Source organism: Pholis gunnellus (genome assembly GCF_910591455.1).
Source record: "Pholis gunnellus genome assembly, chromosome: 20".
Taxonomy (NCBI): domain Eukaryota; kingdom Metazoa; phylum Chordata; class Actinopteri; order Perciformes; family Pholidae; genus Pholis; species Pholis gunnellus.
The window spans coordinates 4,809,272-4,832,219 of NC_136547.1; the positions used below are offsets into that span (position 1 = coordinate 4,809,272).

Consider the following 22,948-nt stretch of genomic DNA (forward strand, 5'->3'; position numbering starts at 1 on the left):
TATGAAATACAATCCAGTTTTATTTGATTTTTACAATAAAAAGAAGATAAAAGTTTACAAAAATGGATCAAGAAAAATATCTAAAGGAAAAGACTAATTGTCAAAATTACAAAATCCCTAAAAAGACCTCAAAAGCCTGAAAGAAGCCTGCTCCTTTGTTCCCTCTTTATCCCTCTGTCTCTGGCGCTTCTTTAACCTTCTGGTCCAGAAGGTAGACAACAGATCATTCTTAATTCATCGGATAATGCTGTTTACGTAGACTTATCTTATCTGACAGACTGGTTCATTAGGTTAGCACTTTCTTGCTAGCCTCTTTGAAGGTTCCTGTCTGGCTTCTTTTTAAAGAGGAGCCCCCCCCCCCCAACATTTACTATTGCAGTTTCTGCATTTAGAGCCTTTTTCCTATGCTGACACAGGCAGTCATCAGGTCAGAGTAAAGAAAGCCCAAAATTGACTTTACTTTTCTTTACCATTCCGTCAACAATAGAAGCACATATGATCACATCATGATAAATGAAAGAAAAACATATTAAAGCTAATCATCTTCAAATTGACACTAAACAATATGAGATTACATGCAAAGAATGTAGTAATATCTGAAATCAAAACACTCTGAGCTCTATGTAAGGAAAACATCGTAACTCATCAAAGAGAATGAAACTTAAATGAGGATAAAATGTTTGAATAAAAAGTCCGTTGCACCTTAAGATAGCGCTTCCTGTATGGCTATAGGTTACAAACATCATGTTTCATATTTTTCAGTAAGGCGTGAAAACCATAACATGCCTAGAAGTTTCCATTGTGTGTCAGCCAGACGCTCGAACCACAGAATGCTGCTGCTGTGCTTCAGGGTCTCGCGTCTCGCTCCTCAGGAGGTAGACGTGTTAGAGAACATCAAAGTTCATCTGCAGTACACAGCAACACCACCATTTCAAGTATATGTTTGATCTACCATTTTTTTTTTTGTCAATTAATCGATTGGTGAATCAATTATTTGAGTAGAAGAATAGAGAGAGGTTTTGGGAGTAGTGTGTCTTGGTGGATACCTCAACACTACACATCATTGAAAATAACCAATCTGAACCTTTGAAAGCTTTTGAAACTTACTAAGTAACTTGCAGTTGTCACTGAAATGTATTTTAAAGCTTACTAACAGTGTTCATTATTCAAACTGCAAAACATTTATTCACAAATATGAATAGTGAGAGTGAGAGACAATTTTCCACCGTGACGTTAAACGACACAGCCAGCTAGAGCTTCAGCGGGTTGCCCAAAGCGATCCTGTCTTCACGTCTCTCTGTGGACCTAAAGGGACCCCCTTTGGACAGACTTGATCCAGTGCCTTTTCGTGAGAACCTGGATTAAAGCAGGACATCGTCTCTTCTCTTCTTGGATACCAGCACGACAACTACAAGAAGTGACTTGACCTGATTTCCACTGGGTATTTTGCACACTGGGTACAGGTCCAGGTACAGGTCCAGGTCCAGGTTCAGGTCCAGGTCCAGGTTCAGGTCCAGGTCCCAGAGTTACCAGTTTCAGGCATGAAGTAACAACGACAGCGTGGCAGGAAATGTGTGGAAATGGACCGGTTATACTGTATACTGCAGGTCAGTTGAGTTGAGGAAGAGCGGAAACAGGTTTACACTTCACTGCTTTAAATGAACCAAACTAGAATAAAAACAGCCTCATGATGATTTTTCACTGGTTTCTTTCAAGATTCTCAACTTGGTCACCAGCTGCTCTGTAATTAATAAAAACACACCTCTCATTATTTCTCATTTATTTCAAATATCTAAAGACGGGGACCATACCAGGACCATTGTCCTTCTTTCTAACCCTTTTTACTCTCCGTTTACTTCTTCTCTCTGTCCTCTTCCTCCCAGGTGTGGGCGTGCGTGGCCAGTGTTACTCTACGTGGAGTTGTGTGGAGTTCCCTGGAGTTCATAACTCCTCTCTCATGCCCATGGAGCAGTGCTGCAGCAGCCTGTGGGGGCTGAGCTGGAGGAACGCCTCCGACCAGACCTGCTTGTCCTGCTCCTACACTCTTCTTCCTGGTCAGAGAGCATCCATGCACATTTTGGACCTATACCTACCATGCTTTGGGGCATTCATTTCTGACTTATTTCTCTTTTTAAAAAATGTATTGCTAGCAGCTGCTCACTGCTTGTATTTCATAGGAAAACATCACACTATACTTTTCCCCTACAGACTCCCAGATCTCCCCCGTGGTGCGCGGTGGTCTGCTGGGTAGCGTCAGGGTGCCTCAGAGCTCGGCCACCTGCATGTCTTGGGGTGGAGCCCACTACCGCACCTTTGACAGGAAGCACTTCCACTTCCAGGGCGACTGCACTTACCTGCTGGCCTCATCCAGTGATGGCACCTGGGCAGTCTACATCAGTACTCTCTGTGACGGGGGAGGAGTCTGCAGCAAGGTGGGAAATGTATACAATGAAGCGGTATAATCAGTGATGTGCTCTGGGAGGGACATTGGTGAGCTTGGCTGGGTGAGGGTGAAACACATGTCTGGCCTGTGGTTTGTTAGAAATGTCTGCTTTTAACTGGTTTTCTAATGCGTCTGTGGCCCTCTGCTTTCAGGCTTTGAGGATGATGCTGGGTCTTGATTTGGTTTCAATTCACCACAAGAACTTAACGCTGAACAACCTCCCCGTTCCAAATGGAGAACCACTCTTCCAAAATGGTAAAGTATTTCCGCTGTTAGTAAAGCTCTCTCTGTGTTGCCTTTCTAGTCTGATATTGTTCGCATGAGACAAGGTCAAAATAAAATAAAATCCCCCTGATGCTAATGTTACATCATGACACATTCAGACCTGCACTGAACCAACTGAACCAAGTGTACCTAAATCAAAAAAGAATAAATGTTAACAATGTTTTTAGTTTTATGAATTGATATTTAAATGTAAATGTTTCTGTAAAACTATTGTTTATATAACACATCTTAATGGAAGGTAGGCTGTATGTTGCATCTACTGGGCCCTCAGTATAACAGATCAAAAGAAGTATTGTCATTATGCAGAATGAACAATTTCATAATCATACTTTGTATATTATATTATTGGATTGTAATTATTGATCATCTGTTATTGCGTTGCAGCTGTTGAAGGTTTTAACTTCTTTTTATACTGCTGGGTAGTTTATTCTATAATAATACATCATCATTCATGTGTTAATTAATGTTTTGGTGTTAATATTCTAAAGCTGTAAAGTAACTTCATTTATCAAATACATGTTGTGGAGTTAAAAGTACAACATTGCTCTCTGAGATGTAATGGAGTAAAAGTTTAAAGAAACATAAAAAGTACAAGTACTTTAAAATTGTACTAAATTCAGTACTTGGGTAAATGTTCTTAATTACTTTCCACCACTGTGTATTTGCAATAATTAGCTACATTTTTCATTTCATATCTGTTGACTAAGTAATAAGATGGATGGACGCACACAGGTGATGGCTTCATTGACCTCCACTAGAAATATTTACTGGCATATTCATTTGACCTCCTACAGGAGTGAGTGTTCATTGGCTGGGGGACTTTGTGTTTGTGGAGAGCGGCCTGGGAGTGAGAGTGAAGTTCGACCTGACCAACACCGTGTACCTGACGGTGACCGCTGAGCACCTGGCGGCCACCAGGGGGCTCTGTGGAGTCTACAACAACAACGCTGACGGTGGGGAAAGTGCGACAGATGCAAACGCACCCGCACACACACATGCAAACATCACACACATCTTGATTCAACAGAGCTAACTCTTTATGTTTTAATGTTAACGCACCTATTTGCGTCCTGCCGCAGATGACTTCACCACAATGGGCGGAGCTGTGTCCCAGTACGCCGCTAGCTTCGGCAACTCGTGGAAAGTTCCTGACCAGCACAACGAAGTACTGCACTGAGTGCTTTAATGAGTATATCACTTTTGCTTGCAAAATTATAGCTTTTTATACTATTATTTTTCTTCATGAGACACCAGTATGAGATATTTTTGCTCTCTACACACGCGTGCGAGTTGTGACATTTCTAGTACTTTGAGAAGCACCCTCTGTAACTGAGCCTCTTCCCTGCAGGGCTGCAGCGACGCGGCCGAGCTCGGCCACAGCTGTGACGTCTCAGGAGACCCTGCAGTACGCGGGCAGGCGGAGTCAGTGTGTCACAGACTGCTGGAAGACCCCTTCACGCACTGCCACCTCCGGGTCAGAGGCACCTGATACCTATATACACACACTCACCTGGCATGACCAATGTTAATGCGAACGCTTTGTTTTTCCACCCCATGGTTATTAAGAGTCTCATTTTAGTCTAATTTCTTTAGAAAGCCAAGCCTGTGATGAGTTGTAAATCAAAACGCTCCTGGAGACAAATGATTTACCGGGCGTCAGTTGTTAGAGCAGATCCAGGAAATGGGTGAGATTGACGCCATTCGTCTTCAAGACGATCTGACTATAACTACTACATGGAAAGCACCAACAGCTGAGTGTCAGTTACACAATCGGCTTAGCATGAGCATTGCCCAGAAGTCCTTCTTTCTCTTTGAAACTGAAATTTAAGGTGTACTCAAATTCTGGTTAATAATCTATTTATAGACTACCTCTCTCTGGCTTTACTCGCAACTCATTATTGGTACACTGTATATATGATAACACATGGTACTGTATAATATGCATGTTTGAATATGCTGTTCATGTATTGTGTAAATAGTTTCACTAATATCTGTTCCTTTTATGTTCATCATTGCACACAAACAAAAAAACCTATGCATTGTGTGCCTCTCAGTTAGCCTACATAATCAATACTGTATACCATGTGCAGGATTTGCACATTTCTGACTTTGGAGACTCATTTGTTTCTATTTGACACAGGTTGCACTGTTGAATAACCCACATGTGATAACTTTGTGTCTTTCAGTTGGACCCAGCGGCGTACATGGACACCTGTCTCTACCTGTACTGTAGCCTGCCGCCCAAGGACAGGGATTCGGCGGTGTGTGACACCCTGGCCAGCTACGCCCGAGAGTGTGCTCAGCAACATGTCATCATGGTGTGGAGGACGGGCACCCTGTGTGGTAATGAAATAGAACAGTTCGTAACATACCGACAAAATGCAAAAGCACTGGTGGTTTAAATCTGTTTCGCTCCTCCCTTTCTCTGTCCTCCCAGGTCGCGTCTGTCCCAGAGGTCAGGTGTTCTCAGACTGTCTGTCCTCCTGTCCCCCCAGCTGCACGTCTCCCCAGCCCCCCGGGCCCGCTGCGGCCATGGGCCAGTGCAGGGAGGAGTGTGTGGGCGGCTGCGAGTGTCCGCCGGGCCTCTACCTCCACCAGGGGCTCTGTCTGACAAGAGACGACTGTCCCTGTTTCCATCGCAGACGCACCTACCAGTCAGGGGACCGGATACAGCAGAGATGCAACACCTGGTTAGCGGATTATATATGTATATCTCTTCCTCTCTTTCTGACTATCCATCCTACTGTTTACTTTTTGTTTTTACCCATAATCCTCCCAGTGTGTGCAGAGCAGGCCAATGGCAGTGTACTGGGGAGAAGTGTGCAGCCCAGTGCAGCCTGATGGGGGCGCTACAGGTGACCACCTTTGACAAAAAGAGGTACTCACTACAGGGAGGAGACTGCTCCTACACCGCTGTGGAGGTGAGGTGCATGACATGCGACCACGCACACGTCTACACACACTATGAGACGCATTCTCCTTCTCCTTCAAGCTTATCTTCTGTGTGCGTTTAGGACTTTGTTGACAGGAAGCTGGTGGTGAGTGTGCGCTGCGGGGAGTGTACAGCGAGAGGAGGAGGAGGTGGAGGTGGAGGAGGTCTGGGTTGTCTAAGGGAGATGTCAGTCACAGCACTCCGCACCACAGTCACCATCACAGACACCGGTGAGTTATTTATAAGCTGCAAGCAGACTACTTATGCTTGTCAGTATTTTCAAATTCAACACATGCAGGCTTGAAATTTTTCAGATTTTTTTATTAATTCATTTTAAATTAAATTCAATTAAATTCAATTAAATTAAATAAAATTAAAGTCACAGGCTAGGAAGAATTCTGATTGCTTGCCGTTGTTGTTCCCTCCAGGTACAGTGACACTGAATGGCCTGAGGGAGACCCTGCCTGTGGTGACGGGGGACCTGGTTGTGCGTAGGGCCTCCTCCTCATTTCTCCTCATCCAGGCTTTTGGAGCCCAGCTGCTCTGGCACCTAGATGGACCTTTGGCCCTCATCACCCTGCAGCCTGGCTTTGCAAATAAGGTGACCTCCTTTGCACCTCCTTTGGTTTCACTTCTGCCCTTCGAGTCCCAGAACACGTTTTAACCACAGAACTTGCACTTTTGAGTTCATCTTTCTTTTTTTAAATGCTGTATTCAAGGTGCGTGGCCTTTGCGGAACGCTGACCTGGAACCAGCACGATGACTTCACCACCCCGGAAGGAGACGTGGAGAACAGTGTGTCGTTGTTCGCAAGCAAATTCACGACAGAGGCCTGTGCTCTACCTAGAGGGGCTCCACCTGACCCCTGCACCACGTACACCCAGAGGAGGCACTACGCAGAGACAGTGTGCTCCATCATACACAGTCCCGTCTTTCAGGTGTAGTTCGCACGTTAAATCTCTTACTATCTCAGGGGTGAGTTTATCTCCCTCTGTCTTATTCACACATGCATTATGTCCGTCTGATTTTTGCAGGCATGTCATGACGTGGTGGAGAGGGAGCCCTTTTTCCGTCTCTGTCTGTCGGAGGTCTGCGGCTGCACTCCACAGAGGGCCTGTCACTGCAACATCCTCACTGCCTACGCCCGACACTGCGCTCAGGAGGGCGTCGCCGTCGACTGGCGCAACCGCACCTTCTGCGGTAAGCAGGGAGGCCATCGGTTTAAGGGTTTCCTTCAGGATATCCATTACTGGTTAACAATGTGGAGTTGGTAGAAATGCCAAAGGTAGTTCAGAAATCTCTCCCCGTCTCCCCAGCGGTCCAGTGTTCGGGGGGTCAGGTGTACCAGGAATGTGGTCGCGCCTGCGGCGGCTCCTGTTCCGACTCAAGGAGCTGCGATGCCGCTGGCGGTGGGACGGGTCTCAGGATGTGCGTTCCGGGTTGCCAGTGCCCACCGGGGCTAGTGCAGGACCACCAGGGCCAGTGTGTGCCCATCACTATGTGCCCCTGTGTGCAAGGAGACAAGACGCACCGGCCTGGGGCCGTGATTCAGAACAACTGTAACACCTGGTATGTGCAGTGTAGGGAGCAACTTGTGGCTGGGGTTTCACTCATTTTGTTCAAATCAGGTACAGTACTCCCTGGCTAAAACACTCAACGTCTTTTCTCTTTTTGAAACATATTGACAGAAACTTAATGCGTTTAAAATAATTGTTGAATCAGGTTTCGCTGAAAATATCATTCGATTGACTTGGTAGAAGCAAAAAATAAAAGGCCACATTCAAAAAACAAGTATAACCAAACCACAATTTGTCACCTTATTTCACAGAACCTCCTTTGACTCTTACTGGCAGAACGTTAAACACTAATATCACTGCACAGATGCAATATTGCAACTAATAAGACCAGCAGATATAAACCTGTCAGAAGGAAACATCATGGTAGACGATACTGAGCCAATGGATTACACATTTACAGCACGTCATAAAAACAGACGTTTCTCTTTTATGTCTGTCGGCGTGCTGCTTTGATCTTGTGGTAGTTGTGATAAAGAAACAGAGGGTGTAAGAATGTTTTCTCCATTGTCAGTGGAGCTGCAGCTACAATCTAATATTGGCACAGTTTTAATGAGTATGGTTCTGGTAGCCTACTTTGGAATGAGCTTTGATCCCATGGGGTGACTAGATCTACTCAGATCAAATGCTAATAAAGTCTTAATAAATCCCCAATATAGACAGTTTTATTGGAGATAAAGTCTGCTAAGCATTAACAAATCTTTCTATGTTTTTCTTTGAGGACAATGTGGAAGGTCAGGGGATTATTGTGACAGAGTTTGTTTGTGTGCTGTTGTTTCAATACAACACAGGTAAATTATATAATTGTTATCTTCAATACATGGATTTGATTAGCTTGTTAGTATTAGTATCTCAGTGTTTTTCCAGATTAATCTGCATAAAAAAGTCAACATTTCGTAGCTTTAATCTGAACTTCCACTTCAACAAATCTCTGCTGTGCAATGAGCGTGCTGTGTGTTTGAGACTGCCGTATCGGTGTATGAGACAACGCTGTCCCACAGTGAGTCCCTGGTGGTGCAAGAGCTCTGATGAAATCGCTCTATGTTCCTGCTCGCTGATACAGGATAGGTTGATTTCATCACGTCTCTTCACTACATAACCACATTCATCATTCCTCTATTGGTCATAGAGTCATGTCTTAATGACTGAGTGACTGAATAGCTAGAATGCTGCTGATCATTGCTGCGTTTCTCATTCTCATGCTGTTGATACTGCTAAGATGTGTCTCCGGCTCTGCGCTGACCACTGACCTGATATCTGATGATGCTGTCTTGAGGCTGCAGAGATTCAGTATTGTGCTGAAGGGCGTGCTGGGCCAACCTGCCACCTCTTGACTGCTGCTATTCCACGTTATGTTCTGTCTTCATTGCTTATAATTAATACAAACTTGATTTTTGCCACAACATAGTTATTAATTACAGACTTGAAATCATTAACAGAGAAGTGAAGTCACGCATCCCCATGGGATCTTATTTTGTAAAAATGATGTACAGAAGTCAACAGCACGACAAATGTTTTTTTCATCTCTTTTAAAATGTGCCATGAATTACACATATGATTTGTCTATTTAAAAGATCATTTCAGTCAAGAAAATTGCTGTTTGTCATAGATTTGTCAGAGTATCCTTTATATTGGGTGAAACCGCTCAGTGATCTCTCGTCTCGCATAATGTACGTCACCAACAAAGCTGTTACCTTGGCTTGCTAGCTAGCTAGCTAACTTAGCTATATCCACGCACATATGTAACGCTATCTTACCTGGTGTGTTTTATACAGGCAGCAACCTCCGGTTGTGCCGAGTGAAGCCGATGTAGAAGTGTCTTAAACTTGCATTTTCTCTACTGTCCAGCAGGGGGCGACTCCTCCGGTTTCTAAAGCCCCTCACCTCCACCTGACATTTTAAGGATAAAATAAAATTCCTTTCAGCCAATGTCAATTCTAATCTCTCTCTCTCTCTCTCTCTCTCTCTCTCTCTCTCTCTCTCTCTCTCTCTCTCTCTCTCTCTCTCCCCTCTCCCTCCACAGTGTGTGTGAGCAGGGGCTGTTTAACTGCACTCAGGAGCGCTGTGAGGAGGTGAACCAGTGTCCGGGCTGTCTGGTCTACTCTCCACGCTCCTGCCTCCTCACCTGCTCCAGCCTGGACCCCCCTGGCCAACAGCAGGGGTCCAGTGTGGCACCTTCGAGCTGCAGAGAGCCCCTGTCGGGCTGCGTCTGTCCCCAGGGAACTGTGCTACTAGTGGGTGAAAACTCAAAATGTGGTATTCTGAGTGGATATAGAATAAACAATATGTTTTAGAAATGGGAAATGACCTTTTCACAGCAGACATTTTGACTTGTCATAGCAGGCAAAACACAGGTGTTGTTCATATAATTAACAATGGCTCTGTTCAATTGCAGTGTTCTGGTAAGCCTTGGTGAGCCAGTATGTGCACAATACCTGGCCCTTGCAATTTGGTGAAGCTAAAGCTAAATTACTTTTGTAAAAAACTCCTAGGTATTGCCCTAGGTTTATACCACTCGGGGGCAGCAGAGAAACTTCTCAAGCCAGTTTAATAGTTTCTTTCCTTATAACTCAGTTTTGGTCTCCACAACTCCCGAGGGAAAAATATCTGTCTTTTTAATGCTAGCTGCTAAATGCTCCACTATGTTAACCACCGAGCCAAAGTTAGCTAACTTAGTTGCTGTTTTGGTGTTAGACGGGTAAGTTAAGTTGGGCGTCGCGAGAGTCATATAAATCACTTTTCCGAAACGAATATAATGAATTTTACCCACATGCTATATACCTACTTAACGACGAGATTCTGAGAAAAAATACAAAAAAAGTAATTTTACTCACTCAAGTAATATATAAACTACCAAGTTCTAGCACAATACCACATATTTTTCGGCGAGCTACAGCGAGCTACGCACTCCGAATGCACAAAAAAAGAGACCGTCATGGCCGAACGATAGCTTAGCAAGCATGAGAATTCCACCCTGAATCTGCAGATATCATATTTCAGATATCAGATTCCATATTTCTCTCCTTCAAACCATTCAAACGTTACACCGTGGAACACACACAAGAACAACCAAACCACAGAGCAAAAAACTTGAAACGCAACGTACATTGAGCTGATTTTCTGGGCGAAAAATAAATGTAAATCCGCTTCAATCCTTTCACTACATATGCGCCGGTCCCTCTCTTTCTTTTGGGAGTAAAATAGAGTTAATCAAGGCATTTATGCATAGGTAGTCCTCCTTTTACTTTTCAGCGAATCATTTCGACGCTCGGTCTGTTGCAGTTTTAGTGGCTAAAGTCTGTCAATCACCTGACTGACCGGCCCACTGCAATCTAAACTCATTTCCGCATTCTAAGACATATCACATGTGCAAATCAACCAATCATAGGCTTCGAAAACTGCCAATACACACACAGGGAGCGACGAAAAAATCACAGAAAACACATAAATCAGGCCCCTGAGAGGTCAAAAATGGTTCAAAATGATGCCAAACTGCTGTATTAGATAGATTTAACCCTATTAGTGATAAAACAAGTGAAATATATAGTTATATAGTATATAAAATTAGAATAGAACAGCTGGAAACCTGGTTCCAAAATTCAGAAAATTATGAATTTTGGCTTGACCTGACATGAACTCTGTACTCCAACCTCTATAAACTTGGCCTGCTTCACTTTGTCAAAGCCAATTCTTTTTTAAAAAGGACTGCTGACATGTTGTGCTATGATTGTGGAGAGTTTTAGGCTTACTGCTGCATTATTTTCCAGGCGAACCTGAACATTTTCAATTTGAGCTGTGTGTTATATTCATTCAGCATTTACCAGTAACATATACACTGATATGTAAACATATTAACAAACTATCACAAGTGTTAGTGTTATAATTCCATTGAAATTATTCAAATAGACCTTGTAGTTAGAGAGATAAGCCCCTTTAAGTATGGGTATGACATTTTCGAGCAGAGGCCTGAAAATAGGCTTAGAGGTTAAAAGGTTAATGGTAAAATATGCTGCTGATGAGGCGCTAGACACTAACGTTAGCTAGAGTGTTGGTGACCGCTAGCTTAATTCTCTGCGGTTAATTGTATTTACAAGGAACAACTTCCACATTTCACAACCATTTCATCCACTGTTATAGCTTAATTATTGCTGTTAGCATGCTAATATCAATAATAGGGGGGAATAACTGGCAGGTGTATTTTGGATATTTGTTTTCTTTCAATTTCGATGTAGCTGGGCTAGCATGTGCTATAGACGTAACGTGACACAGAACCTTCCTCCTACTGAATGCACAGGCTGTTCCTTCACTGTTACATACGGTGTTGGAGGGTAACAAGTTATATATATCAGAGTTACGTAATTAATTGTAAAATAAATGTATTTGTATTAAGTTACAGTTGCTAAGAAAAAGTATGCAATTGAATTACAGTTACTAATCAAAATGTTGGGGACTACAAAGGGGGTTGTATCCCATTATATTCTTTCCAGTGAAAATCTGAAATGTAGAATAATTTCAATTCAAGTTATATTGAAGAATGTAAAAAAGTAATCAGTGTTGAATACTGTTTTGAGGTTTACACTGCCTTGTTTGACGACTTTTCAGTTTCATTGCCCAGTTTAAATTTTTTTCTAAAAATAAATCCAAATGTAATTAAATGTAATAAGTTACAATACTTGATGAAGTAGGTAAAATAGTTATATTACCGAGTACATCTTTAACAGTGTAACTAGTAATCTTTAACCTATTACATTTCAAAAGTAACCTTCCCAACATTGTTTACATACTAGTTTAAAAGAAAATACTGGTATTGTAAGTATCAGTAATATGATTTGTTAATCATAACATGTGACATTAAATCTTACATGTAATGCTATAATGAGTACTGATTGAAGCGCCTGATATCATGACTGCTCAGACGGATGAATTTTGACTGATATTACTGTACGTTGTGTCTTCTGCGGTTGACCTCAGGGTGATCGCTGCGTTCTGCCAGAGGAGTGCCCCTGTCACCATAACGGTCGACTTTACTACAGCAACGACACCATCACCAAAGACTGCAACACATGGTAACTCATGCAGTTGTCTCATTGCGTCCCATCCTCTTCACATGAAATCATCTCAACTATGCATCATTCATTCTTGCAGTGTGTGCAAGGAGCGCCGCTGGCACTGCAGCCAGTCCGCCTGCACCGGTGTGTGCGTGGCGACAGGTGACCCTCACTACGTGACGTTCGACGGCCGCTGTTACTCTTTCCTGGGCGACTGCCAGTACGTGCTGGCGAGGGAGACCAGCGGTTTGTTCAGTGTGATTGCAGAGAACGTGCCATGCGGCAGCACCGGGGTCACCTGCACAAAGTCGGTGACCCTCAGCCTGGGAAATACCGTCATACATCTGCTGAGAGGTAGGAGGGATGGTGTCATAAGGGGAAGCAGAGGCTCATGATAGGGTAGGCGTCACAGCCTATGTTTTAGGCGATGGTTGCTTGAGGTAAGCTTGTCTCGTCTCTCTCCTTTAGGTAAAGCCGTGACAGTAAATGGGATGCCAGTTAGTCTGCCAAAGTCCTACAGTGGCAGTGGTCTGACTTTGGAAAGAGTCGGCCTGTTTGTCTCCCTTTCCTCCCGACTAGGGGTCACTCTGCTGTGGGATGGAGGTAGGACTCACGCACATCAAACTTCTGCACACTTAAAGGAACACTTCTTCCCCAAAATGCTATTCGTACATCAAACACTCACGCCGTGGTAACCAGAATGTGTGAAGAAAGTTAAATGTTGGCCTCCACAGTGAATTAAGAATCCAAAAGCGGAGAACATTCTGAATGAATTTAAAGTAAATTGGGGGAGGGGTTAAACCACAGCAAGATTAAATCAAAACATACATTTAAAAACTCTCCCACAACTCATGAGTCGTGCAGTATAACCCAAGTATCTTTTATCCGGTCGTACGCTTACTACTTCCTTACTGCCTAACGCTACACACTTCTGGATATACGGTCTCACGCTTGTGCAGGCGCGCCACTTGTCTGTGCAAGTACTTTTTATGATAAAGTACTTTAAATAGTAAGGTTTTAACAAAGATGCATGTGTTTGGGAAGTAGTGAGCATACGCCTGGATAAAAGATACTTGGGTTTATACTGCACGGATTGTGTGAGAATGTGTAAACGGATGCTTTGATGCATACTTCAAGAATTCAAGGTAACACGGGTTGAGTCATTGATATGCAAATAGTCATTTTGTGGGGGAAGTATTTCTTTAAATAATCTCCCACTCAACCCTTTCATGCTCAGGGGCAGTTTTGATATTTGTTTGTAGATATATACAGGACTGTCTCAGAAAATTAGAATATTGTGATAATCCCCATACGTGTGATTTAGTTTACTGAACCAAGCTGAGTGTTTTTCAAGGCTCAGGAAACCCTTGCAGGTGTTTCGAGTTAATTAGACGATTCAAGTGATTAGTTGAATACCCTACTAGTATACTTTTTCATGATATTCTAATATTTAGAGATAGGATATTTGAGTTTTCTTAAGCTGTAAGCCATAATCAGCAATATTAAAAGAATAAAAGGCTTGCAATATTTCAGTTGATTTGTAATGAATCCAGAATGCATGACATTTTTGTTTTTTTAATTGCATTACACAAAATAAAGAACTTTATCACAATATTCTAATTTTCTGAGACAGTCCTGTATATATATATATATATTATTTTTTTTCTTATTCATTGATCCCAATGACAAGACGTTTTTTTAAATTATAGATTTTAACATTTTCAATCTGAACTTAATCCATTGTTTTTGCAGAAATGTATTGTAGAGGCAAGCAGTTCTTCAAGCATTGCCTATGTCTGTGGCTGTAGATGCAGGTCAATGAACAAACCAGTGGTAATGCTGTTGCCATTCCACTTGTTGCCCCCAGGTATGCGCGTGTACGTGCGTCTGGCGGCCCACCTGCGGGGTCGGGTCGGAGGCCTGTGTGGTAACTTTGACGGGGACACAGAGAACGACTTCACTACGCGGCAGGGCATCGTGGAGTCGACTGCCGAGCTGTTTGGTAACTCCTGGAAGGTCAGCCCCTCCTGCCCCGACGTGGCAGACCAGGACCTCCGAGACCCTTGTGCTGTGAGTTCAATACAGACACATGCACACACACACACACACACACACACACACACACACACACATTAACACAAACGCAAAGCTAACTTCTCCCTGTTTGTCTTGCTCAGATTAACGCCTACAGGGTGACCTGGGCAAGGAAAAGGTGTGCGGTCCTGACTCAGGAGCTCTTCTCTGAGTGCCACCCCGAGGTGCCCTTCCAGCAGTATTATGACTGGTGTGTCTTCGATGCTTGTGGGTGAGTGGCAGCACTGAGCATCTTGAAATGATCTTTTAGAATATATCATCTACTATGGACAATACCTTTGCATTCAGGTGCTTGGATGCATGGAAATGAATGGCTTTCTCTCTCAGCATGTCTTGGCTGCCTGTGCACTGATTTTACAGATATTCTTCATAACTTCCAGGACATGGCCAAAATGGGTTTCCATATATGGGTTTAAACACATGAATGATAAGTAAGACTGTCTGCTGATGGACAATATTTTGCTGCAATCTCATGAGCCTCTTGTGTGTACCAGGCTACATTACGAAACCTATACATACATCCAGCCTGTCTCATCAAAATAAACTGTTTATATTCTTGAAATCCCTACAAATCATGTGGAATATATTCCCTACCTCAGAAAACATTTTACCTTTTGAAACATGTTAGGATTCAAGGTGGGATTCCTCTTTTTCTTTTCTTGTTTTGGAATCTTGTTACCATTTTTGGTCAATAACTGCCACCAATGGGAATATGAATTGCTGCCCTTCAATCAGCAGAAATGTGTATCTCTCTGTCCTCGTGCATTAAGTTCATGCATGCGCCTTCTTCGTAAGCGTGCTGGTACACAAACAGTAGCAGAGCGGAGCACCGAAGCATTGCCACTTGTGGTAAAAATAAAAACTATACAGAGTGCTCTTGAATAGAAAGGATACCATATTCATTGTATTGTTTTGTGTGTTTCAGCTGTGACTCAGGTGGGGACTGTGAGTGTCTCTGTACAGCCATTGCTGCCTATGCTGAAGAGTGTAACCGCAGAGGAGTCTACATCCGCTGGAGGTCCCAAGAGCTCTGTCGTATGTCAAAGACACGCAATCCTCAGTTCACGCTCACACAGTCAAATCTCCTGCACATGCACCTTTACTACTGTCTCACTGTAGCCTTTGTTTTCTGACCTGGTCCTGTCTCTTTACTATTCTCTCTGTTTTCCTCCTTCCCTGCAGCTATGCAGTGTGAGAACGGGCTGGTGTATGACCCCTGTGGTCCAGCTTGCTCTCCCTCGTGTCCCAGTGTTCAGCAGAGTCCACACTCCCAGTGTGGCGCTCTCTCCTGCGTGGAGGGCTGCTTCTGCCCTGCTGGCACCGTCCGACACGGTAAAGCAGATTAACCAAACTAATCCAGAGCCACCGAGGTTGATGTGCACTTTGGATTTTTATGTATTTACGGGCATATTTGTGTTACTCATAGATAGTGGAATACTATTTTGATAACTCTTTCTATAGCAAGTGATGATCAGATTGATGTGGATATTCACAGACTCCAGAGTCATGCTTTAGTGACCAGCTGATCTTTCACTCAGCTACCATTGGAGGAATTCTGACTCTATTTTCTCCAGTACCACCAACAGGCCTGATCTTTCAGAATTTACAGAGCACTTTCATGCTTCCTAGTATATGGACCCTGTCTGTTTTGGATACATCATGAACTTTGCTGCCATCCTACTCTCAGGACAAAATGTAAAATATCCAAACATGATGGCCCAAGAAGACAGACTTGAATTGGAATGAGCCCATGTTCTTTGGTCTTGTGCCACCATCAGGACAAACTTGGCTAAGCGTTAAGAGTCGCAGAATTGTCAGTGTGTTTTCTGCTCTACAGGGGACAGCTGTGTAGTTCCCATTCGGTGTCCATGTGAGTGGGAGGGCTCCATGTTTCCACCTGGAACTACCATCACTCAACACTGCCAGAACTGGTCAGTACATCTAAATGCTTACAAAGGTATATTCCACTCTTTTATCCCTATAATAATCACAATTGAAGTTAGAGGGATTTTTCTTTGCCTTTTGTGAGTCCAGTTCCTGTGAGGATGGCGTGTGGCAGTGTGAGGGGGTGGCATGCCCTCCTGCCCCCCCTCCCTGTCTGGAATCAGAGTACACCTGTGCTGCGGGGCGCTGCATCCCCTCCCAGTGGGTGTGTGACAACGAGGACGACTGTGGCGATGGTTCGGATGAGATCTGCCCTTCCACCTGCGCCCCGGACCAATTCCACTGTACCGGCACGCCAAGGTGAATCCAAAACACAGTTTATATGTGTGGAGATTAGGAAGATTATTAATTATTAATTAAGGGATTAAGATCAAGCCTTTATCGGTGAACAGAGACATTTTTACCCACATAAAGGAGTGGCTCTGAGGATGGCATAGTTTGTTTGCCAGCCTCTAAAACATTGTTGAAACATCTGGACACTTTAAATGGAATGGAAATACAGTCATGGTCTCCAGAGGATGAATCCTAGAGACATGGCGAGCCACTAACGTTTGATCTTATGCCACCAACAGGCCAACCTTTAGTTTGTTCTATTATGGTGTGTCTGTAAGAATGCTGATTGAAATCACGCAACCAAGTGCTTCGAATATTACAGTCACATGCTAAATGTTGAAACAGTGTTTATGTTACCTCAAATGCTAAATGAAATGTGCTAACATGTGTATAGCTAGCATGTTAAAGCAGCAGCTTGTTGATAGTTTGTTTGAAATGTACCCTAAAGCATAATGTTGTCTGAATGTGGAGATGTGTTCTTAAAGGTTTCACCCAGACATAGCATATTGCTAGCATATTATCACACTATTATTTTAAGATAATCATTACATGCAAGCTTCACCCCAGATTGTGACATGCTAATCATCCAACAACACGTTAACCTCAAAAGTGTACCAGATGTTTTGTTTGAACTAACAGTCTTTGCTACTAGGAAGCAATTACAGTAGTGAATAAAGTGAATTGACCCCGCCCCCTGCAGTGGACCATGTTTGAACCCGGCTCTGCGTTGTGACGGCCACCCAGACTGTGCTGACCAATCGGATGAGGAGTTCTGTGGCCCTGCCACCCCCACGCCCCTGTGCCCGCCGGGGGAGTTTCAGTGTGCCAACGGAAAGTGCCTGCCAGCCAGCCGTGTGTGTGACGGACGGCTGGACTGTGGTTTCGCTGACGGGTCTGACGAGCAAGGTAATCTATCCAGCAATATACACCGCATACAAACTACAACTGTCAAACTCAGTTCTCCATTAGCATCACTCTATCAAGAAAGGTGCTTTATCGAAAACTCTATTGAGACAGATGCTGCAAACTGCATCATGCAAGGTACTCTTTTAGCTTCAAGCACACCGTTCTTTCAACGATTTAGTGTATTGTTTTCTGTGTTTTCACTTGTCGGCATACTTGCACGATTACTTTTCTGTGCAGTGTGATTGTGACTATGTGATGAACTGTGCTTTTGTTGGTCCAGACTGCGGTGTGGTGTGTGATGAGGGGGAATTCCTGTGTGCTGGAGGACGTTGCATTCTCTACCTCCACCGCTGCGACGGACATGATGACTGCGGGGACCTCAGTGACGAGAGGGGGTGTGTTTTCTTTGGTATTTGGGTTCGTCAGTGGTTAAATGGACTGGCATTAAAATGCTCTGCTGAGTTTGTTTGCTCAAGAAAACATCTTGACTGTGTCCTCAGGAATCAGCTGAATGCCACCAATATCACAGACCCTCAAGAGTATTTTTTACATTTATTTTAGCTTTATTTCACCAGGAAAAGTCCCAAGACCACAGAATAAATGTTTCACATAAGAAGATGACTCTTCAGCCCACGTCTGTTCACAACATACAGATTGTACTTTCTTTTTGTTTTGTTTCTGAGCAGCACTCGTCCAGTTACTGATGGATTGCACCACACAATGCCATCATAATCTTCATGTTTTTTTTCTGGTTATAGGTGTGTGTGTGCACCAGGGGAGTTTCAGTGCCCTGGGGACCAGTGTGTCCCTGCAGACAGAGTGTGTGACGGACACAGAGACTGCCCCTCTGGAACAGACGAAGCTGTCTGTCCAAATAGAGGTACAAATACTAATACAACGTTTATTTGTCTCAGCTATAAGTTAAATACATTTTTGCCCAAAGCCCTCCTGCATGCTTTGAATCAGTGATCAAATCCTTTTTGTGTGTGCAGTGACCTGCGCTCCTGGCCAGTTTGCCTGTAGTGACGGTACGTGTGTCGCCACCACTAAGTTGTGTGATGGAACAACAGACTGTCGAGGTGGAGAGGATGAGAACATAACCAACTGCTACACTGCTGTCACAACGCCGTCACCCGTCACCCGGACTACGCCCACTTCAGGTAATGACGGTCATAATTTAAAGATACGGGAGGATGTTGTTTTCCAGTATTCAGTGTTTCTGTTGCTCCAGCTTGTAGGTCCTATGAGTTCAGCTGTGCCACTGGTGGGCAGTGTGTGCCTCAGGCCTGGCGTTGTGATGGGGAAACAGACTGTATGGACGGCAGCGATGAGCAGCAGTGCACCGCCCTCTGTGGCCCCGGCCAGGTGCCCTGTCTCAGCGGGGACCAGTGTGTGGACTACCAGCAGCTCTGTGACGGGATCCCACAGTGCAGGGATGCCTCAGACGAGAGTATCGACAACTGTGGTAAGTTCCTGTAAACACAACATGTGATAATTATGGGATTTGAGCGTTAAGAAAACCCCAGAGTTGATATCATCAAGCCACAGAAACAGTCTTTGACAATAATTCTGCTTGTCCGCGATAGGCTCTACTCGGATACCGCCTTGCCCAGGCAGCTTCCTATGCAACAACGGAACATGTGTGAACATGTCGCGAGTGTGCAACGGTGTTCCAGACTGTCCGTGGGGCGACGATGAGTTGGTGTGTGGTGAGTTGTCATGAGATAAGAAGAAGGGAGGTGTGAGAATGGAAGCAAGGATAGAAGAGATGGAGCAAGGGACCGCAGAAAGCCTGAGAAAATGTTCATTGTTGTGTTAAAATAAAAGGAAAGTCATCGGAAGTGTGCATCCCAGTCTACCCTATTCACAAAGTTGATGGATCTTGTAATATTTGGTATGTTTAATAATACTTTTGGAATTTTGCTCTGTCCAGATGAAACTGTCTCACCAGAACCCCCTGGCGGTAGGAACACCACTCTCACCTGCCCTGAATTTACCTGTATGGACGGATCCTGTGTCCCCTTTAATATGGTACGTCTGAGACTGAGAGTATATTCACTACCAGAAAGACAAACATTAGGTATTTAGTTGGTAGTGGGTAATTGATTAATAAAGAAAAATGATAGAATTATCTTTTGCACCATGACGTTAGAGGAAGTTTTAGTTGTCTAATCTTCCACTTGCCCTTGTGTAATCTGAGGGTTTGGACAGGATCTCCTCACATGCCGTGAAGGCTTAGAAATAAGTTGTTTATGGCTGGAAGAGCAAAACCACTCCCATCTTAACAACTATCTTGATCCTTATTTTACCCAATTAATACTAATTGCTGACATAGTCTTTTTATTTCTTCCATATTTGAAATCTGTGCTATCTCAGCTGTAAAAAGATACCAAACAGTTGATCTAAATCACTGAATAAAACCTGATCAATTAAAGATTTAAAGAATTAAACAATTACACAACATAGACATTGCTATCATGACACAGACAGACCTATGTAGATAAACATGTGTACCTATATGCTTAATAAATGAATGGATACATTAATGTCAACATTACAGCACAAATTAGGGTCTTGGGTCAGAGACTCAAAGGAAATGAACTATACATAACTTTTATAAACTCTTCTTTAAGTTTTTTTAATTACAATTGGATGCTCTTTATGTCCTCTGGAATGTGGCTGAAACAAAACACCAAGATCGGGTCATCAAACATGGTCGACTCAGCCTTAACAGGTGTCAAGCGTGACCCCAAGTCCTGATCTAGAGTCTTATCTGCTCTGAGTACGTCCAGATTCTACCATTAAGTGACCTTTGCGTTAAAAAAGTTTATTAGTTCTGATTGTGTCATAGACATTTCAGGTTTATAAACTCTCGCATGAAAAGGATTACCTTTTAAAAATAAACAAAACATGAATATGATGTGGTGATGCGGTTTGATTAACAGTCACCTTGGTTAGCCATCATCAGCATGCATCATATCAAATATTAAGGAATTCATGTCTGGGAACATGTAAGACGATAAGGCATTTCCTCACATAATATATTCATGAAAGTAGCCAAAATGTGCTTCCCCCTCACTTACATTCCTGTTACTTAGGTGTGTAATGGTGTGGTAGACTGCCCAGACTCCCCACTAGCACCACTTGGAGGCCCCACTGATGAGCAGGGCTGTAGAAGTTGGAGCTCCTGGGGCCCGTGGAGCCCCTGCAGCACATCTTGTGGTACAGGCTCCACAAGCCGGCAAAGAACCTGTCCTACAGGAGATCCACTGCGTCACTGTCGGGGACAGGACTCCCAGAGGCAGCAGTGCTTCAACACCACCTGTCCTGGTAAGAAGGTGGACATGAACGACAAATAAAGCATGTTTCAGCATAAAAGGTCCTCAAAGTTTGACGCTCTCTCCGCCCCTCTGCAGTGGATGGTGAGTGGCTGCCGTGGGTGAGCTGGTCCAACTGTTCCAGCGGTTGTGGTGGCGTGCAGGTCAGACACAGAGGCTGCATCCCCCCTCACTACGGAGGCCGAGACTGTTCCCAGCTCCCTGGACCATCCAACCTACCCATGGAGATCGGTAAGAGCTGCTTGTAGACTAAGGTTGAACTGAAAATAAATGATAATGAAGGTGATGTTGGCTTAAAATCATTGCTCATAATGGCAAGAAATGTCTCATTGTTGTACAATACTTGTAAAGGAAAGTGTTCACTTTAAAAGATTGGTTTACTGAAAATCCACAAAAGGTTGCAGCGCGCTGTTGACTGTTTTCACAAGGACTGTTTTGTTGTTCACAACTAGTTCTAAATGAAGAGAGGAAATGTTGTTTCGATCAAATCCGTTGGCGTCCATTGGCGTAAAGAAAGCATTATTAAACGGAACTCTTAATATACATTGTTGTAATCTTAAAATGTTGATAGTGTTGTTTCAAAATGAATCCAAAAAATCCAGTTCCATTGCACAAAAATCTCTGATCAAAATAGCAAAGAAAATGTGAATGCTAAGAAGGATTCAAATATATCTTCTGTCTTTTTCTTCCCTGTCCCACCCCAGAGCCTTGTCCTGACGATGGATGTGTGAACACCAGCTGTCCCACTGGGCTGGTGAGACACAGCTGTGCTCCCTGCCCAGTGTCCTGCGCCCATATCAGCAGTGGGACGACCTGTGATCCAAAGGCTCCCTGCTACTCAGGTCAGTCAGCAGGAATCTGGAAGGAAATCTAAAATATATTTGTGTTTCTTGCCATTTTGAAATTGCCAAATTTGTATTTGTTTTTCCTCACAATCAACTTGTCTCTGACTTCAGGTTGCTGGTGTCCGGAGGGCCTGGTGATGAGCCATACGCAACAGTGTGTGTCACCAGAGGAGTGTGTGTGTGAGGTGGCAGGCGTGCGCTACTGGCCGGACCAGCAGATGAAGGTGGACTGTGAGATTTGTGTCTGTGAGAGGGGAAGGACGCAGAGATGCCGACCTAACCCGGACTGTTCAGGTGAGTCCGTCAAACACACAGGCTCGTTAAATCCGCTGTAAACTCTTGTCGACGTGCTGGTTATCGTTCTCGCCTCAAAGTCTGAGCGATCCTACACAGTCAGTTTTGTACTACCGCAGTGCACTGTGGCTGGTCGTCGTGGACTGAGTGGGGAGAGTGTTTGGGGCCCTGCGGTGTTCAGAGTGTCCAGTGGTCGTTCCGGAGCCCAAACAACCCCATCAAGCATGGAGACGGGAGAACATGCAGAGGAATATACAGGAAGGCCCGCCGGTACGTAGCCCTGTCCTCATGGGACTGTGAACTACTGTTACTGTTTCTACTACAATGATACACTACTACTCTTGGATATTCATGGCCCCTTCAGGAGTATTCCTGAAAAACTTCAGTTTTCTTTAAAAGCAATGGCCCAATTTCCAACATGCTGTGGATATTTATGGTCCCCAGAGGATCATTTGCTGATGTTTTGGTGACCCCCACCCAACTTCTTTGTTCGTGCCACCATCACGACGAATTTGAATCACATTTATTCTAACCAAAGAATTAGATTGGCCCCTTTACCCTTCTGGACTTGAGCCATCACCTAACATTAACCTAAATGCTTTGCTGTGTACACAAGATATTAAGACAAACGTTTGATGTGGGTTTGGTGGTTGGTGTGGGTATTTGTTGTCCACAGAGCTTCTGATAACCCCTTGACCTTTTGCCTATTACCACCTCAAGGCGCTTGAACATAAGCTCTCAAAATCAAACGAGCAGTTTAGATCACAATACTTCATGCTCTCCACATGACATCTTGTCGGTTTGGTACACATTTTACTTACTGACAGTATTTACTGTATGTTGTCATGATCCCTCAAAAACTATTGAAGTTGACAAACTGTCCTTGGCCATCATCTACGTTTTACACCACTG

At 43.8% G+C, this 22,948-nt stretch overlaps 1 protein-coding gene across 1 annotated transcript in view; it reads left to right on the forward strand.

Moving 5' to 3' along the window:
• sspo (SCO-spondin) overlaps positions 1-22,948 on the forward strand; it is a gene marked incomplete at both ends in the record, with an annotated part of 79,563 nt that overhangs the window by 3,292 nt on the left and 53,323 nt on the right. The window contains 36 exons of the mRNA XM_079181120.1: positions 1,884-2,054; positions 2,209-2,432; positions 2,596-2,698; positions 3,523-3,681; positions 3,808-3,893; positions 4,077-4,202; positions 4,915-5,071; positions 5,166-5,418; positions 5,508-5,649; positions 5,743-5,890; positions 6,089-6,261; positions 6,380-6,598; positions 6,695-6,860; positions 6,977-7,229; positions 9,258-9,468; positions 12,206-12,300; positions 12,380-12,636; positions 12,751-12,885; positions 14,150-14,352; positions 14,460-14,587; positions 15,302-15,411; positions 15,559-15,708; positions 16,214-16,307; positions 16,411-16,620; positions 17,354-17,559; positions 17,840-17,954; positions 18,318-18,439; positions 18,552-18,719; positions 18,791-19,024; positions 19,146-19,268; positions 19,493-19,590; positions 20,658-20,889; positions 20,976-21,128; positions 21,602-21,739; positions 21,854-22,036; positions 22,156-22,306. Coding sequence (XP_079037246.1) covers positions 1,884-2,054; positions 2,209-2,432; positions 2,596-2,698; positions 3,523-3,681; positions 3,808-3,893; positions 4,077-4,202; positions 4,915-5,071; positions 5,166-5,418; positions 5,508-5,649; positions 5,743-5,890; positions 6,089-6,261; positions 6,380-6,598; positions 6,695-6,860; positions 6,977-7,229; positions 9,258-9,468; positions 12,206-12,300; positions 12,380-12,636; positions 12,751-12,885; positions 14,150-14,352; positions 14,460-14,587; positions 15,302-15,411; positions 15,559-15,708; positions 16,214-16,307; positions 16,411-16,620; positions 17,354-17,559; positions 17,840-17,954; positions 18,318-18,439; positions 18,552-18,719; positions 18,791-19,024; positions 19,146-19,268; positions 19,493-19,590; positions 20,658-20,889; positions 20,976-21,128; positions 21,602-21,739; positions 21,854-22,036; positions 22,156-22,306 — 5,896 coding nt within the window. The remainder of the gene's footprint in view (positions 1-1,883; positions 2,055-2,208; positions 2,433-2,595; positions 2,699-3,522; positions 3,682-3,807; positions 3,894-4,076; positions 4,203-4,914; positions 5,072-5,165; positions 5,419-5,507; positions 5,650-5,742; positions 5,891-6,088; positions 6,262-6,379; positions 6,599-6,694; positions 6,861-6,976; positions 7,230-9,257; positions 9,469-12,205; positions 12,301-12,379; positions 12,637-12,750; positions 12,886-14,149; positions 14,353-14,459; positions 14,588-15,301; positions 15,412-15,558; positions 15,709-16,213; positions 16,308-16,410; positions 16,621-17,353; positions 17,560-17,839; positions 17,955-18,317; positions 18,440-18,551; positions 18,720-18,790; positions 19,025-19,145; positions 19,269-19,492; positions 19,591-20,657; positions 20,890-20,975; positions 21,129-21,601; positions 21,740-21,853; positions 22,037-22,155; positions 22,307-22,948) is intronic.